Genomic DNA, 19,469 nt, shown 5'->3' on the forward strand with positions numbered 1-19,469 from the left:
ACGAACATTAAACACTTTTAATTTTTATTAAAAAAATAAATATAGGCAACAAATTAGGCGCAATATTTAAAGAGGTTTGCCCATCTAAATTACATTGCTTGGCTAAGTGGTGACCTGAACACGCCGGGAGAGTGAGGAGAAGAAGTTGAAGTTGTTGAGATGAGACACTGGCTATTCATTTGGAGGTTGGCATAGACAGTTTGACCATTTAATCGCCATTGATGAACATGCCTCTACTCTCTCTTCACTCTCCCAGCGTGTTCAGGTCATCGCTCAGCCAAACAATGCAATTCGAGTGGCCAAACCTCTATAAATGATGCGCCTAATTCATTGTCTATATTCATTTTTTAAATAAAAATTAAAAATATTTAATATCCGCTATTAATATTTTTTCCTAATTTCTATTATTATTATTATAAAAAATGACTCTAATAAAATTCTCTCTTAAAATTTTTTTGATATTAAAGTAATCTATTTGCTACTAATAAAGCAAATAAAATAGAATAATTACATTTAATTTAAAAGCAAAGACTTACGCGCAATTATCTTCATGTGAAGTTGATAGTTGAGAATTGTTAGATGATAATTTAGTCAAAATTTTCAAATCATCTAATAATTTTTAACTATTAACTTCATATAAAGACAAACTACATGGCCTAATTTGACATTAAACTTTAATAGAACATAAATAGAAATAGAACAATAACAATGTGTAAAGAGTTATAAATATTTTATTATAAATATTTTAGATTAAAATTGAATTTTAATATTTAAATTAATAAAATAATTATAGATGTAACCTAATTCAATCAGCATTGACTAAATAATTTTTTAAAGTATTTTATATATAACATAATAATTTGATTGAAACCATCTCAAGTGATCTACTATTATCTCCTTTCTTTCTTTTCTCTTTCTTTTCTCTCCTCTCTAAATTCTTTCCTTTTTTTCTGTTATGACTCTAATATTTATTTTCATAGCATAAAGACTATTTTTTTTGTCAGAACATGTAAAAATCAAATAGATCCATTTTGGGTAATAATTTAGTCGGATAAAAAGTTCTCTTTGATAGCAAAGCCCAATAAAGAGAATGTCATTGGACCCACAAAAAATGTTATGAATAGTCATAACATTTTTTTTGTTCATAAACAACCGGTTTATTTGACGCAAAAAATATCTACAAAGAAAGTCCTTAAGTATTTATAAGGCACCAAAAAATACATGCTCACTTACAAAAAATCAAATGGCTTTAAAATGGTTGGCTATTCAGATTCAGATTTTGTTGGATGTATAGATTCGAGAAGGTTAATTTTTGGCTATGTCTTTATATTGGCTAGAGGAGTTATTTCATGAAAAAGTGCAAAAAAATCTATTATTGCTACTTCTACTATAAAGGCAAAATTTGTGGCATGCTTTGAAGCCATGTTCAAGTATTGTGGTTGCGGAATTTTATCTTAAGGCTTAGTATCATTGAAAGTATAGCTAAGCTACTAAGGCTTTATTGAGATAATTCTGCAGCTGTTTTCTTTTCTAAGAATGACAAGTACTCTAAGGGTGCAAAACACATGGATTTAAAGTACTTGACAGTTAAGGAAGAAGTACAGAAACAAAAAATATCTATTGAGCATATTGGTACTGATATGATGATAGTTGATCCATTAACTAAGGAATTATCATCCAAAATTTTTTCTGGTCATGTAATGCGGATATGCATAATTGATAAGTCCTTGTTACCGTAAAAGTATAATCTATCAAACAATAGATAGCCGTGGTTTTATCTCTGACATGGCCATCTCTCCGTGTTTCATGCCGGTTCTACTCCCAGGTGGCGCCTCTCCTCCACGGTGGCATCCCCTCCAGCGTGGCTTCTGATCTTCAGGGGGTGCATGTGCTCCTCTGTCAAATCGCTGTCAGTCATCCGTTTCATCTCCTCGCTCACGCAACCTACCTTCCCTTTCAGCGAGTGTTTCACGCAACCTACCTTCTCTATTGATTTGTTTGAACAAGTAATGATTACTTGAAACCCTACGAGCTTTGCTTTCTTCTCCTTACTCTGCCGTAGGAAGCTCTGTTCAGGAGCCCTGTTTTCCTGGGACTTTGGTTCGTCGCCGTTCATCCAGCTTAGCCATTTTCCAGTGGAGGCTCAAATGGAAGATCTCCGATCAATCAATCAGGTGCCTTCAAACCTATTTTCCTCTTCATCCTGTTTCTTTCCCTTCATTGTGTACTTTCTTCTGATCAATCTTGGTTACTGTTGCAGGGTTAACCCAGATTCAATTGTCTAGGGTTTGAGAAATTCCAAATTGTGCAAAATGTGATCATTTTTTGTATCTGTTCCATGGTTAACCGAGATTCTATTGTCTAGGGTTTCTGAAATTTCTAATTGTGCAAATTCTGATCATGTTTGCTATCTGTTCGATGGTTAGGCGAGATATTATTTTGTAGGGTTTGTGAATTCCTAATTTTGCAAATTCTGATCCTTTTTGGTATCTGTTTCACTGTTATTCCAGATCTTATTGTGTAGGGTTTCTGAAAATTGTAATTTGAAAGTTGTGTATGTGACTTGGTTTGTGTGTGGGTTCATGTTGTTGGTTACATTCTTTCCCAGTTGTTGTTAACGTTGAGTATGGTCTATGAATCTGTTTCATCTTCTTTGTTTCCTTGTTTAGAATTTCATGTGATTATCAATTCTCCTATTCCTAATCCCTTTGAATTGTTTGCACTGAATGTAGCAATTTATAAGTTTTTCTGCATTCAGAATCAAAATTCTCTTACTTATGTTTGATGTAAAATTTTATGAAGAACTTAAATAATTATATTGATGAAACCTTTTGTTAGTCAAGTCACTTGCATTTCAATTCTTTATTTGTTATGCAAAAAAGTGTTGTATATTTCACCTCTTTCATACAAGTAGAGCTAATTGTCATGCATTTGTGTGCTTTATTTAATTATATCCAAAGTAGACCCATTAAATCCTATATTGAAAACTGATGAATCTATTTTTTTTACTTTGTGTATAATCAACAAATCCATTGAGTTTTATACTGTTTTCTCTATTCAGAATCATGTTCTGTTATTTATCTTTGATTTCAAATTTTATGAAGCACTCTCATAATTATATTGAGAGTAGACCCATTGAATGGGATATTAAAATTTCATGAATCTATTTTTATTCTTTAATTTTGTGTATATTCAAGGAATCTATTAAGTTTAGATCAAGTGATTTGGTGGTTACATGTGGGCTGTGTGAATCATGACGAGGGAATGGATTTTCTACCTAATCTGTTCTATTGGTAGTGATGTGATTGACAAGAATTGATGTATAGCTTGCTGGTTGTTCCTTTATATAGTTTGATTTGATTTTAGGTCAATTCATTCCTAATTTCATTCTCTCCTATTCAACTTTTGCATTCCAATTTCCATTTTGATTCACTAATCTATTTGGATTTTTTGGGCTAAATCTAGCAATTTCTAATTTTATTTTGTATTCATAATCAAAATTTATACACCCAGCTTCTCCTTTTCAACTTTTGGATTCCCAATTTGATGTTACTATGGAATTCTCTTCTAGGTAGTCTATTTGATGAGTGGTGATGTGATTGATAGGAATTGATTGATAGGTTCTTTGTGATTTATTTGCATTTTGATTATATAGAACTAGAGCTGATTGTCATGATTTTTTTTGTTTCTTTGATAAAGGAAGATACTTTTTCCACTGCCATTCAATTTTTTTGCACTCCTAATTCCATTCTCTGCTGTTCAAGTTTTGCATTCCGATTTCAATTCTGATTCAATAATCCCATTGATGGATCTTTCCTTTTTTTGCATAGAAGTAGAGCTGATTGTCATGAATTTTTGTGCTTCTTTGATAAAGGAATATGATTTTTCCACTCCCATTCAATTTTTTTTGCACTCCGAATTGCATCCTCTACTGTTCAAGTCTTGCATTCCCATTTCAATTCTGATTAAATAATCCCATTGATGGATCTTTCTTTTTTTTTTTAGGTATGTCCATCAAATCCATTAAGTTTACCTATTATGAATTGCTGGTTGCATGTGGGTTGTGAGAATCATTATCAAGGAATTGGTTTTGTAGCTAATGTATTCTATTGGTGGTTATGTGATTGACAGATTTTTATTCATGTTTGTGTATATTTTTTTCCAGTTTATCTATATACTTTTTTTTCCAATTCATTTGCTGTTTCCAATGTATGCCTAACTAAGACATTTACCAACTCTCAATGCCATGAGTACAATGATTGTTTGGGGTAGTTGATGACTGCCTTCCCTATGGTGAAATGACATGTAGGTGCACTGTAGCAGGTATGGGGTGATTTGGTCCCTATTTCGTGATTTCTTGAAAGTTTCACTTGTTCTTGCTGTTTTTGTGTTTATTCAGGTTTTGCGTCTCTCATTAGTTGTCTCTATGGCATTGAATGGAGATGGATATGGACTCATATTTTGTTTTCCCTGCATTTTCATATTCAATTTGAATTAAAAAAGGTGAGCCTCTGTCATACAAGTAGAACTAATTGTGATGCATTTGTGTGCTTCATTTAATTATATCCAAAGTAGACCCATTAAATTCTATATATCAACTGATGAATCTATTTTTAATCTTTTACTTTGTATATATTCAACAAATCCATTTAGTTTTTATACTGTTTTCTGTATTTAGGATCATGTTCTTTCATTTTATGTTTGATTTCAAATTTTATGAAGCACTCTCATAATTATATTGAGAGTAGACCCATTGAATGCAATATTAAAATTTCATGAATCTATTTTTATTTTCTTATTTTCTGTATATTCAACAAATCCATCAAGTTTACATCAAGTGAATTGGTGGTTGCATGTGGGTTGTGTGAATCATGATGAGGGAATGGGTTTTGTACCTAATATGTTCTATTGGTAGTCATGTCATTCACAGAAATTGATGTATAGCTTGCTGGTTGTTCCTTTATATAGTTTGATTTGATTTTAGGTCAATTTCATTCCATTTTTTCTTGTTTGTATAAAAGAACTTTTTGACTAACAAGGAATTCCCTCCTCCAAATACCTATACGTTGATTAGGTTATCTTCCCTTGAAGATCTGTTCTGCACGGAAAATGATGTTCTGCCATACATTGTTCACTGAAAATGTTTGTATCCGTATCAAGGTATGGGGTTTCTATCTATTTGGTCAGTGGTGATGTGATTGATAAGAAGAAAGTGGCTTTCTCACAATCAGATGGCATCGCTCCATTGTTTGTGTTACTAGGGAATTCTCTTCTAGGTAGTGTATTTGATGAGTGGTGATGTGATTGATACCAATTGATTGATAGCTTCTTAGTGATTTATTTGCATTTTGAAGAAACCTTTTGTTAGTCACGTCACTTGCATTTGAATTCTTTATTGGTTATGCAAAGACTGCTGTATATTTCCCCTGTTGCATAGAAGTAGAGCTGATTGTTATGAATTCTTGTGCTTCTTTGATAAAGGAATATGCTTTTGCCACTCCCATTCAAGTTTTACATTCCGAATTCCATTCTGTTCTGTTCAGGTGTTGACAGAAATTGATGTATAACCTACTGGTCATTTATTTATTTTTTAAGTTCAACTGAATTGCATTACATTTTTTTGGTGTTTGTGAAAAAAAAATTTTAGATATCAGCTGGTTTTCCCATGAAAATGTTTACTGCACACATAATAAGGTTGTGCTATATATTCTTCATTGGAAATTTTGGAATCAGTATCAAGGTATGAGGTTTCAATCTCATCCATTTCCTGAATGTTGATGTGATTGACAGATTTTTATTGATGTTTGTCTATACTTTCTTTTCCCATTGATTTGCTGTTTCCAATCTATCCCTACCTAAAACATTTACCAACTCTCATTGCCTTGAGTAGAATCATTGTTTGGGGTAGTTGATGATTGTCTTCCCTATGGTGTAATGACATGTAGGTACACTGTAGTAGGTATGGTGTGATATCTAATTTTTTGCTCCTTATTTCTTGATTTCTTGAAAGTTTCACTTGTTTTTCCTTTTTTTTGTATTGGTTCAGGTTTTGCTCCTATGATTAGTTGTCTTTATGCCATTGAATGGAGATGCATATGGACTCAGATTTCGTTTTCTCTCCATTTCCATCCTCAATTTGAATTAAAAAAGGTGAGTTTGTGTGTTGGTTTTTTTCTATAAAAGGATTGTTGGTGGACCACATTCAATGCACAAACATTCTGCTCTCTTCTATTTCCTCCTAAGCTCTATCTATTTCAGAATTTTTCTGTTTTCATTTTGATCTATTTCATCAACTCTGTTTATCTCCTTTTTTTTTTTACTGCAATGCCTCCTCCATTTGATATGATTTCTAAGATGCATCCTTCTAGAGAGGCTTAGAGGCTGAAAGTTAGGGTTCTAAGGCTTTGGGTTGTACCCTCTTTTGGTAACCATGAGGTTCCTAACTCAATGGAGATGATTCTCATTGATGAGCATGTTAGCCCCTATTAGCTTCTCTTTTAAATATGGTGTTACTTGTTTTTTAAATTTTCAATTTTAAATTATGTGTTTCACTAATCTGATTTTGTTCTTTTGTTAGATTTCTAGTGTGGAAAAATTCAAGCTACAGTTAAGAAACCACTCCTTAATAGGTTTAAGGATCTTATAGTTGAGGGTCAAGTTTATAGAATGGCATACTTTACTGTTGTGTCAAATCATGGTAGTTATAGAGCAACTTCTCATGAATTCAAATTGGTTTTCCTTCACCGAACCACTGTTGTAGCTGTTGATGAAGATGTTATCCCTAAGACTTGTTTCAACATGTTTCCTTTTTCTGAGCTGCTGAACATGACCGAAGATTATGATTTTTTAGTTGGTGTGTCTATCTTCTTTGTCTGTTGTTATTTAAGTTTTTTTAACAAATGCTTTGAATATTTAATAGGTTGTGTTTATTTGGAATATATGTTATTGGTCTTTTAACTTCAGTTGGAGAAGAGAAAGAATATGCAAAAGAGGGCAAAATTGTGAAAATGATTGTGCTGGAATTAACTTCAAAAGAGTATGTTGATTGAGTCATTTCTCCTGGTTTTTCTTTATGTTTTAATCACTTCTTCTCCTTATTTTCTGTTTCATTCTTTGTTATGTTTTGAGTTTCAGTCTTACGTTGCGATGTGAATTGTTTGGGGACTATGTTAATCAAGTAAATCATTTCCTTGCCTCCGGTTATGTGGGGCAGCCTGTTGTAGTCATTCAACTTGCAAAAGTCAAGTTCTTTAGGGGTACATTGTTTGTTTTCTGTAAATCTCATTGCTGCTCTAGGTGTTGTCTCCAATAAACTTTTGCTTGACTCTTTCTGTGTTCCTGTGTAGGTCAAGTAGGCCTTCAAAATGTGATGTATGCCACTCAAATGTTATTTAATCCTGATCTTCCTGAAGTTGTTGAGTTCAGGCAGAGGTTAGGATGGTTTATTTTGTTGATTTTTATTGTATTCTTTATTTACAGCCAATCTGGGGTAACAAGTACAAGTATTTGCATAATTTTTTTTCTTTTAGTATGATTGAGCAAGGTGTGAATGGTACCCAGCCACTGTTTATTGCAAATGAGGGTAAAGTTGTGTCCTTGGAAGATGATTTCATGCGTTTAACTAGAAAATGCACCATTGAAGAGCTTCAAGATAACAATCAGGTTGTCTTCTTTTGAGTTAGTTGTGTTTATGTTTATTTTATGCACAAATGAACTGAAAAAGAAAATCAAACAACAATTTTCAGATCTGATTTTTCATTCATATTGTTAACAAATTCTGAAATGCCGTTTAGATAGGAGGGTTCTTTTATCATTTTTGGTACAATCCAAGGTATTGTTGAGGATGGAGGCTGGTGGTATTCTGCTTGTGTGTGTGGAAAGGGTATCTATCCTCAGAATGGTGCATATTACTATGATTTCTGTTTGAAGCATATAACTAATGTCACTCCAAGGTCAGAAATTTTGTTCAAAATGTATTTTTATTTTGTCTTGTGGATTGTTTGTAAAAATAATGTTTCTTGGTATTATTTTTTCTGAATCATTGTGTTCATTTTTTTTCCTCTCTTCAGATTTAAATTTAAAATAACAGTTGAAGATCATAGTGGGGGAGGGTATTTTCCTTTTCTTTGATCGTGAGGCATCTTATTTGCTTAAGAAATCATGTGCTGACTTGTTTACTGAGGTTCAAAGAGATGCCAGTGTATGTACTTAGTTTGTCTTTTTTGTGTTGTTCACTTTATGGGATGTGATATGTGTTATTTAAACTCTGTATTTCCTATGTATTACTTTCAAAATAGCTTACATGTGGGGATACTTATCCTCCCATTTTCCAAGGGCTCATTGGAAAGAAGTTACTGCTGAAGGTTGATATCAAAGGTGTCCTACATGATACATTTTATGGCACTTTCTGAGTTAGGAGAATATGTGATGATCCCACCATTATTACCATGTTTGAACTTCCCAATTATGATGCTGATGACAAGTCTACTCCAAAAAAGGTTACATATACTTATAATTATCCTTAGATTGTGTAAATTCATGTTTTGTTCTTTCTTTTTTTTTATATTCTGCTTTGGTGAATTTTTCTTATGGTGTAATGTATCTTTAAACTCTTATGCCATGTGAATAGGAGCCTGATTTACACAAATCTGTCCCGTGTGGAAAAGGGGATATTGGTATTAAGGAGGAGTCATCAAAGACTTGTATCAAAAGTGAAAAAGTTGCTGGTGAGTGTTGTAGGATTTTATCTAAATCCCCAGTTCTTATAGATTTTCTGGCTGAAAAATAGCCTGCTGTTTCTGGAGGGACTGAGTTTGCTGCCTTAATTAATGGTGAAGATGGGAAAGATGAGAAAACACCCACCAATGATACTGTTAGTGATGATCTTTTTGCTGAACTGGATATATTGCTTAGCTCACCAGAAAAGGAAACTCAGGTTCTGTTATATAAATTTTTTTCTCCTTCCTATGTGTGCTGTTTCTAAATAGATTTTGCAATCTTGAGTGACTTTCATAGGTTTGTTATTTTGTTTCTCACAGGAGGTGCTGTCCCACGTTCTCCATGCACATTGCCAATACGGAGAAAAGCTTACTCATGAAAATGATGTTGTCACCCAATGGCAAGAGGAATTTGAATCCCCAATTTGAAGAAGCGGCTACTGTTGCAGATGGGCATGGGTCCAAGGTTGCCAAGGTTAATGGGGGTGTGATTGAAGGTGTGGAATTGAGCTGCTATGTGTAGGTGTAGGTCTTTTATATAGTATATTTATAAGTGTTTAAGAAGGCTTGTGATTCCAAATAGATCGAAATGTAATCATGCTGGCTGGATGCTATTTTGGTTTGACTTTTTTGGATTGTGTCCAACAAATAGGATTGTCAGATATAGGGGTTTTCCTTTTGTGTTGGGTCCGGTTATGTGTCAAGTATGTCTATTCTCAACCCCCTTTTTTTGTAATAGTGACTTTGCTAGGGATTGGACACATTTTCAATGTTGTAGCCTGTTTAGGTTACATACTAGGATAGGTAGTCAGATGTTGGAATCCTCCTTATCATAGGAGAGATAGCCATATGTAATTGTTCATATCACTATCAATATTTTCATGAAATGCAGCAGTTTTTAATTTTTATTTGTTCATTGTTGTACAACTTTATCTTTTCATGTCAATTAGTTATTGGTGTTGATTAGAATACTTTTTTTTTTTTTTTGCTTTTCTCCCTTATCAAAGCTATGTATGGTTATGTAAGTTCTTTCTTGGTGTGTTTAGCTTTGATAAAGTTAACTTCAACACTTACTCCCCCAAGAAAAGAAAAAAAATTTGTCAGTGAATAGATTGACAATTTCTTTTCCTAGCGACCCCCCTTTTTTTTAATACTTGTTTTTTCATGGGTACTTAACAATGTTGATGCCTTTTTGGCAATGAATTAGGGGTAGTTTTTGTGGCTTGTGTTTCAAACTCTTGTTTTGTTTAGTACGCGTAACAAAGATGTCTCATAATTCTGTTCGTGCTAGAGAATATAGGAGAAATTCTTTGAAAAGAAAGCGAACACAAAGTCACAATCGAAATGCAAGAGGTCGGTATTGATTTTACTTTTGTGATATTTTTAGTATTTTGGTCGAATTTTCAATGATTTTATATCCATCGGAGTCTTTGTAATTTTGTTCCTTTTCTAATCTTTTAGAGGTGCTCCATTCCTCGACGCCTGTTGTGTATTTGAATGATTATTCGGGTAATTTTTTTTGCTCTACCTATATTTTTGTAGTTAATCATTATGTTTCTAATAATTTATCTATTTATTTTATATGTTTCCAATGTTTCTGTTCATTTTTATCTTTTAAAAAATTTAGTTGACGTATCCCAGAATGTTTATCAGAGTTCAACTTTTATTTTGTCAGATATAATAATATCTTTAAGTATTTTATCCCTGTCCAATTTTGTTTTTGTTAAATTATATTTTAAGTTCTTTTGGTTTATATGTAATAACACATTCGTTTGTTGATTTACTAACATTTTTTTGCAGTTTTATACCTAAAAGGTTTACTTTAACTATTAGTAACTCATACAATTCCTAATTAAACATGTCAGGAGACTTCTGTACTTGATCTTTTTTTAATTTGACATCTTAATTAATATTTGTAAAATTAAAAATTATATAATTATTCTAAATATCATTCAAAATAATTATAATCATCCTAAATTATGATAACTTGTTATTAAATTACATAACATGATCGTGAACTTGTTTAGCTCCTGTTTTTTCACATGGCTGAAAGTGATTAAAATAGTTAATACTTGATTCAAAGCGAACAATTACTTAAGGTAGTTAAATTATCTAGCGTAACCCTTACCAGTTGCCGCATATGGTTGAAATAATTAATCCGATCATAAATTTGCTTATAAAATCATTTGGATCACCAGATAGGCTTAATTTATATAGTTATTTGAAAGATACATAAGTACTAGAGGTTATTAAACTGTTTGATTAGGGTGTATTCTTGCCTTGGACAGTATGAAAAGTTTTTTGGTTATGTGGTTAGATTCACGTAATTAGTTAATGAATTAACTTTTGTAGCTATATAATACACGACGGGTATTGTTGAAACTTTTTTAATTTGGTGTCATAATCAATAATTGCATATTAAAAAAAAAATTACTCTCTTGGTCCTCTAATTTTTTGAAATTTTCTATTAGGTGCATATAATATCTTTTTTGTTTCAATTATGTCCCTCAGACAAAATTCCTTTTTTTTTTAATTAGGCCAGTCTTGATATTGATTCGCTCAATTGTATCAGGATGTATTTACAACAAAAAAATATGGTTCATGGATTCAATTAAAAGAAAAACAAAGCCTTTGCAGCCAATTAAGAAAAAAAAATGGTGTAATGACTCAATTAAAATAAAAAAGAAAAAAGGGAGTTCCTTAAAAATTTTGGAAAATGCTATGCACCAATAGAGTCATTAAAGTCTAAAAAAACACAAGATGATTCTAATTGTGATTTAGATTATTTAATTCGAACTTACACAATTAGTATGAGTGATTAAAATAATGAAACAAAGTCTATTCTAACGTAAAAAAAAAACAAACTCTTCTTGAATATGCATTAGGCTTTATCTACATTTTCTTTTTTAATAAATCAATGTTAATTCAGATTGGTTTTTGTAGTTTATTACATTTTTAATGTTCAATTTTTATGCTGATTATTAAATAATTAATTCATTTCTTATTTCATCATGAATTTTTTTTTTATATTTGGTTGTTAAATATATATTTACACAAATTTCTATTAATTTAAATTAAAATGAATAATATAGACCAATCAGAAATATATGATCATTCGATAAATTCATTCAGTCAAGTTGGTTCTGTTATTGATCATCCTCTGTTCTTGCAAAGTAAGATACAAGGTACGCTCTCTTTCTTAAATCATCTATTATTCAAGAATACTCAAATAAAAATCTTATTTACTTAGTTTTAAAAGATTCCATTGTGCTTCCGTGATGAGATATTATTCAGGCAGTGTAAAATATAAATAGTGTTTTGTGATATATTCTTTTGACAAAATTTAAACGAGTCAATTATTTATTATATATTATATCAGTAAGCTAATGGTTTATTCATTTTATGTTCAATCTATTTCATGGCATCTAATTGAGATAAAAAAAATTTTATTGTTATGCATGTTTTTTTCTGCTTTATCTTTACCAGGTTGTTTTGATGTTGGTGATCCTAACTATGAATGTTCAATCTGTGGGGCGTGTTTCTGGTTATCGGAACATGTTGAAAGAGACTCTACAATTAATCGTCCTGTTTTTACTGTTTGTTGCTCAAAAGAAAAAATTCAGTTACCTTATCTTCGAAAGCCCCCAGATCTGCTATATAATTTGATTAATGGACATGATAGGAAGAGTTTGTATTTCCAAAAAAATATTCGATCTTATAACAGTATGTTTGCCTTCACGTCTCTTGGTGGTAAGGTACCGGATTCAGTGAATGATGGGAGTGGTCCACCACAGTTTATAATAACTGGTCAAAATTATCATCGGATTAGAAGTTTGCTCCCAGATCCTGGTCAGAAGCCTAAATTTGTGCAATTATATATATACGACACTCAGCATGAGATAATGCATAGGCAGGGAATCTTTCGGTATGTGTGTTTGAAATGTTGTCGTTTATTTTTTTTATTTTATTTCCCTGATGTTTTAATGTTATTTACATTGAAAATAGGTTAATACCTGTCATTGCATAGTTATATTGTGTTTTATTCCCGTTATAATGCGTTATTAATCATTTCTGACTGATAATCATGTATGAAAACATATCGAAATTGTGTTCTGTGTGGTTTTTAAATATAATTTTGTGGTTAATGTATATTTGTTTTAGGCAAACATCTGAGATAGATCAAGAATTGATAACTGAGTTGTTGAAAATGATCGATACTCATAACGTCATAGCACAGTCATTTCGAAGAGTCAGAGAATTCTATCAGTGTCATCCATCCGAGATCTTCTCTTTGAAGTTGTATTCGCATAGGAAGGTTGATCGAAGAACTTACAATACTCCCTCTTGTGACGAAGTTGCTGCTCTGATTGTTGGAGATTTTGATTCGTCGGATCATGGTCGCGACATTATTGTTCGATCTACTGTTGGTCAGTTGCAACGTATCTATGAAACTCATGCTCTGTATTGGCCCTTACAGTATCCGTTGTTGTTTCCATATGGCGAGGATAGTTACCAGTTGAATATTCCTTATCGTGGTCAAGTTGGTGGATATGTCCCTGGAAGGAGAACAAGGGTTTCTCTCAGGGAATTCATATGTTTTCGTCTGCAGATTAGGGAGCAAGAAGATGGAATTATTCACAAGTGTAGGCGATTATTTCAACAATTTGTTGTTGACTGTTTCACCATGATTGAATCCCAGAGGTTGTATGAGATTAGAATGAAGCAGAGTACAATTAGAGGAGAAGTGCTTCAAGGAATAGAGGAGGCTATGCATCGTGGTGATGAAGAAGCTTCTTCAATTGGGATGCGAGTCATCTTGCCTTCTTCCTTCACTGGTGGTAGACGTTATATGTTTAATCGTTGTCAGGATGCGATGGCAATCTGTTAACATTTTGGCTATCCAGATTTATTCCTTACTATTACGTGTAATCCAAATTGGCCTGAATTTCAGCGATTCATAGAGCGAGAGCGAATTTCCATCACTAATCGTCCTGATATCTGATAAACCCCCTTCGTAGGGTTTATCTTGTGTTGCATTTAGAGCATTTTGATAACCTTTCCTCACATTTATCCAATGAAATAGCATGGTTTTGTGATTGTCTCCATACTTGTGCTTAGATGTGAAAATATGCTTTTTAGACCTTTAATTTGATAATTTTGATTTGCCTTTGATTCTACTAGATGCCTTGATGTGTTTGCTAGTGATTTCAGGTTGAAAAGGGCTAGGAAGAGATCAAAGGAGTGAAAGGAAAGCATACAACATGGAGAAATCATGAAAAGCCAAAAGTTTGGAAAACCCCATGGGCGCGCACGCGCACTATGCGCTTACGCGCAGATCGCGAAATTCCCCAGGGGCGCGCGCGCGCACTGTGCGCGCACGCGCCGATGACCACACATGATTTTTAAAGAGGAAAACGTGCCTGGCAATTTTGGAGGGTTTCCAACCCCATTTGGAGCTGAGCTTTTGGCGGGAAAGAGACTAAAAAAAAGACCAAAGAATGAAGGGGGAGGGGGATTAACAAACATAAGACACATTAGGCTAGTGGAGTTCTTTAGTTTTTAGAGAGAGGAGCTCTCACTTCTCTCTAGTATTAGAATTAGGATTAGGTTTAGTTCAATAATTTAGATCTAGGGTTTCAATTCATGCTTTCCTCTTCTTCTACCTTTCAATTCTATGTTGTTACATTCATCATTCTTCTATTGTTGTTATTTCTTTCTTCTATTGTGTTTGTAGATCTACTCTTGTTCATTCTATTTTCTTTTAATGCAATTTGAGGTAATTCATGTAGATCTTGTTTTCTTTGATTGTTGTTATTAATTCCTTGCAATAATTAGTTGTTAGATTTAATTGTTGTTATCAATTTACTTTGCTTTACTTTTATGCCTTCCAAGTATTTGATAAAATACTTGGTTGGATTTTAGAGTAGATTTTGTTCCTCTTGGCCTAGGTAGAGTAATTAGTGATGCTTGAGTTATCTAATTCCCTTGTTGATTGATAATTAGAAGTTGCTAATTGATTTAGATACCACTAAAGCTAGTCTTTCCCTTGGGAGTTGGCTAGGACTTGTGGAATCAAGTTGATTCATCCACTTGACTTTCTTACATAGTTAGAGGTTAACTAAGTGGTAGCAATGGATAATTATGGTCACAATTGAGGAGGATAACTAGGATAGGACTTCTAATTCTCATAACCTTGCCAAGAGCTTTCTAGTTGTTAGTTTACTTTCATTGCTATTTACTTTTCATGTTTAAAACCTCAAAACCCCAAACATAGCTCCATAACCAATAACAAGACACTCTATTGCAATTCCAAGGGAGAACGACCCGAGGTTCAATACTTCGGTTTATAAATTTAGGGGTTTGTTACTTGTGACAAACAATCTTTTGTATGAAAGGATTATTGTTGGTTTAGAAACTATACTTACAACGAGAATTCATTTGTAAATTCTAGATCACACAAAACTCCTCTCATCAAAATGGCACCGTTGCCGGGGACGAGTTGCAATGGTGTTGTGTTATTGGTTATTGTATATATGTGAATATTATGAATATGTTTGCCTTTTGCCTCTTTGTTAGTTCTTGCTAGTTTTAGGATTTAATTTCCTCTCTTCTTATTTGATTTTGTTTTTATTTTCTCTTGCTATCATGAATTCTCACTTTGGCTATGAGTTTGGTTCTAATTGTGTTGTAGAAAATGTGGACTTTAATGATAACATGTACCAAGGATGGAACACTTCAAGATGGGAGGAGCCTCAAGGAATTGATCACTCCTATTGGCAACCACCTCCGGATACTTATAGGTACAACCACCATCCTAATACATGTCAATTTGATGGCTATGGTGACTCTTTTTGTGATAATCAATTACCACCATCATATGCCTATAACTCTTATCCTCAACATGAACCTCAACCATCCTCACAAGCCTCTCATTACCAAACACCTTCCTATGATCCATATCCATCATATAACCAATCACCCATACCATATTCTTATGACCATTATGAGCAAAAACCTCAAGCACCACCACAATCAAATCATGATTATTATCAAGAACTACCTCAATGCACACCATCTCCATACCCTTACCAAGAAGAACCACCTTCCTACTATGAACCCTCTCCCCAAAATGATGAATCCTTCTATCCACCCCAAGCCCCAATAGATGACTCTCTCATCTTTCTACTTCAAGGACAAGCGGATATGCAGAGGAACACCTTAGAGTTTGTAACTAACTTGACCAAGGTAGTGCATACTTTAGCCTACCAATGCTTGAACACTCAAGGTGCTTCCATAGCTACATGTGAAGAATCAATTGAAGAGCATAGCATGAAGGAGAGATTGGAAACTCCGGTGGGAAATGAGGGATGTTATTTTGTATTAGAGCAATTGGAGAATCCTATGATCATTGAAGAAAAGGAAGAAGTGGTTGAAGATTTAGGAGATGTTGAAAGTCCATGGGAATGTAGCATCATGGAGCACCTTTCCAAGAAGCTTGATATCGACGTTGAGGAGGATGCTCAACCTTTAAGGCATATCGTCGTTGGAGACTTGGAAGAGGTTTATCAAGAGATGGATTCAATCATGGATGAATTTCTATCTACAAGTGAATCCTCTCCCATTGGACATGGAGTTGAAACTATAGAAGAATGTGCACAACCTCCCATACCCTTGGTGAGCTACCAAGAGGAAAAAGTTGGCATGGTGTATATCAAAATTGAAGAATATGAAGAGGTTGATCAAGAGATGAATTCATTCATCAATGAATTCTTATCCAAAATTGAATCACCTCTCATTGGGCGAGAAATTGAAGCTCTTGAAGGCAACACCAAGCCAAGTGATAAAGGGGAAAAGGGTGAAATTGAAAAAGCTTGCGAAAAGGTGGAAACAACTAAAGAAGAGCCTAAAGAAGTAGACCTCGCATTGTCTAAGTGTGGGGAGGTCTCCCTCCCCAAGTCACCATCCAACACAACATTCAAGTGGGTAAAATTCTTATCCCTAAGCCTTACTTTCTCACTTGAATATGGTTTAATTGAAAAAGATTGTCAACTTAGAGCTCTTTGTGGAATTAAGAGTAAAAGAGAGTTGTGTAGTGGTTGGAGGTTTGGAATTAGGCTCATCAAGGTCAAAACCTCAAAGTATAGGGACTATGATTGGATGAATGCTACTTTACATGGGTATAGGAAGAGAACTTGGTATGCTCAAGAGAATTCTACTTGTTCTACTTGTCAACCGCTCGAACTGAGAATTCATGGAAATCAACTTGAAGACGGGGCGAAAACAAGATATGGGATCCCGGAGCGAACCATGTAGACCAACTATGGGAACTCATATCTTGGGTAGAACTTTGCCCAAGCATGGTGAATTTGGTTGGAATTTCTGTCAACCATTTGAAGAACAATGATCCTTGGAGATTCAAGGATGAGTACAAGCATAAGCCACCATGACAAAGAGCTTCCTAAATGTCCAACTTAAGGACTTAAACCAAAAGTGCTAGGTGGGAGACACCCCACCATGATAAACTCTTTCCATTCTCTTGTATATATACTTAATAAGTGATTTGAGTTACCACTATAGGTAGTTTCCTTCTTTTCCATACTCTTCTACATTTTATTTTGATTAATAGGTTGTTGTAGTGTGTTTTCATTAGTTTAGATTGTTGTTAAAGAAGGTTACTTGAAGTGCAAGTTGTGTTTGTTTTGTTTTTGTAAATTTTTCAAAAACTTAAAGATTTTGTTAAATTTGAATTTTGGTTGCTTTAGGATGTTTATAGCTTAGGAGAGTGTTAAATTCTGTGCTTAGGCTTCTAAAAAAAAAAGAGAAGAAAAGGGGGTGAAGGGCGCGCGCGCTCGCCGTACGCGCACGCGTCCATAAGCGGATGCAGCCCCTATAGATTTTCCAGAGAGTTGGGCCTCTCTTGTGCAAATGTTGAGCTTTTAGCCCAACTCGTCCCTGCAACGTTAAGGGGAAACACGCGAGCGCGTACATCGCGCCCGCGCACACCTACACCAGATGGCCAAGCACACGGATGCATGCATTGCGCGGACGCGTCCTTCAGCGGCTGGCCCCAGCCCATACTTCGTCCAGAGAGTTATGCTGGTGCTGGGCTAGCACTGAGCCCTCAGCCCAACTCTTCGTACGCGCGCGCACACATTACGCGTGCGCGTCCTTGCTAGTTCCACAAGTCACGCCTGAGTGCACATTACGCTCCCACGTCCATCCCCAAAAATCTTCAATGCACGCGGACGCGCACGGTGCGCGCCCGCGTCGATAATAAAATAGGATAACCCTAAGGCGCGATGAACAATCGCGCAGACGCACCATCAACCCACCTTTCTTCTCCTTCCACCCCTTTCACCCCCATCCCACCTCTGACCACCGCGTCGGCGCGCCTCCGCCGCCATCGCCTCCTACCCTTCTTCCTCCTCCCTCACCCCGTTTTCTCTCTCTCTCTCTCATTCCTCTTTTCTCACTCCCTCGCTCTCTCTGTCTTCTCTCAACCGCCACCGCACCGGCCCCTGCTGCGCCGCCGTGGGGTCGCTGCCGCCACCACCTGAGGTGGGAACTGCATTTCCGTCCTCCCAGCCTCACTACTGCCTACCCCCCCATTCCATTCCTGCATATTCCTGGTCTGCTCCCAGGTAGCTCCCCTGTGCCCCCTTATTTCACTCTTTCTTCGTTCTTAGTTTACTGTTGATTTATTGTTAATTAGAATTTAATTTTCTTTTCGTTACATGTTAGGATAGCTAGAGATATCTGCTGTTAGGTAGTTAGGTTCTGGATAGAGGATTCTAGGCCTGATTTTTTGTGCCATATTTGTTTACCTATCTGAGCTTATTTTGCTTGATTGCTGCGTGATATTGATTGCTTTGCTGAGTGATAATTGCGCCTGTTGCATTTCATATTCTGTAATCCTTTTGCTGCTGCCTGGCTTTGCGACTTCCATTGGGCGCACGACCATTATTTTTTCTGCTACTATTTGGTTATGCCTCTTGCTTCTTAGATTCATGTGACTCTCCTACTGATTAGTTGTTGTCCGGAAACGTCCTCATTACTGCCGAAATGCTGCCCAATTTTCTAGAATTGCTTTGCTTTCAAACATCTTGCTTATGATTGAACTTGTTGGCTTTGAAATTGCTTATTCACCAAGCTACATCAAGTTCAATTCTTAGGTATCCTTGGGTCAGTTTTTCCATATTTCATACATTTTCTATGACTTACTTTCAACCATCCCTTGTTTACACTTTTCAAGTTAGTTGAATGTCTTATTCTTGTGCTTCACTCCCTATTCAATCTAACTTGTAATTTTGTGCACATGGTTCTTGCATTGCAATTAGTTGATGAATTCTACTTGTGTAACTTTTTAACCTTGCCATATCAACTATTGCAAAGAATTGATTGATGACTTGTTTTCAATTAATTGCATCATTCGCAATTTCATATTTCATCATCAATGACTGCACTTCCCTCATGAGTGTGAACGTGCTTGTGTACACATTTTGCTATTCTCTTTCAATTAAGCCGTTTTCCATCATATCACTAACTACGAATCTCATTTTTTTAACTCACTAACTAGTTTAACTTCCTAACTTCAATTTTCATTTTATTTAACTGTTTAACCATTCTTTTGAGTTATGATGGTGAATGTGCCTAATAGACTCACTTCATGACTATCCCATTGCTTGCTTGTTATCTCTCTACTTGGTTAAGTGCTTATATATCCTATTTGATTTTCAGGATGGCCAATAGAGG

General features: G+C 34.7%; 1 protein-coding gene and 1 long non-coding RNA gene across 4 annotated transcripts; both read left to right on the forward strand.

Moving 5' to 3' along the window:
• On the forward strand, positions 4,485-8,193 carry LOC107637720. 3 transcript variants are annotated; one of them, XR_002360850.1, is made up of 5 exons: positions 6,368-7,036; positions 7,135-7,256; positions 7,347-7,431; positions 7,530-7,952; positions 8,070-8,193. XR_002360850.1 is itself a non-coding variant. In XM_021121004.1 (4 exons), the coding sequence occupies exons 1-4, from the start codon at positions 7,008-7,010 to the stop codon at positions 7,675-7,677; spliced, it is 384 nt and encodes a 127-aa protein (XP_020976663.1). In that variant the 5' UTR covers positions 6,368-7,007; the 3' UTR covers positions 7,678-8,061. The 3 variants fall into 3 exon arrangements, 1 of the variants encoding a protein (XP_020976663.1); XR_002360851.1 differs by lacking the exons at positions 6,368-7,036; positions 7,135-7,256 and adding an exon at positions 4,485-4,503; XM_021121004.1 differs by lacking the exon at positions 8,070-8,193 and having other exon boundaries at positions 7,530-8,061.
• Positions 8,542-9,093, forward strand: LOC110270576. The gene is made up of 3 exons (XR_002360215.1): positions 8,542-8,726; positions 8,805-8,935; positions 9,039-9,093. It is a non-coding gene; the product is annotated as an uncharacterized LOC110270576 (long non-coding RNA).

This window comes from Arachis ipaensis, chromosome B04 (assembly GCF_000816755.2).
Source record: "Arachis ipaensis cultivar K30076 chromosome B04, Araip1.1, whole genome shotgun sequence".
NCBI lineage: Eukaryota > Viridiplantae > Streptophyta > Magnoliopsida > Fabales > Fabaceae > Arachis > Arachis ipaensis.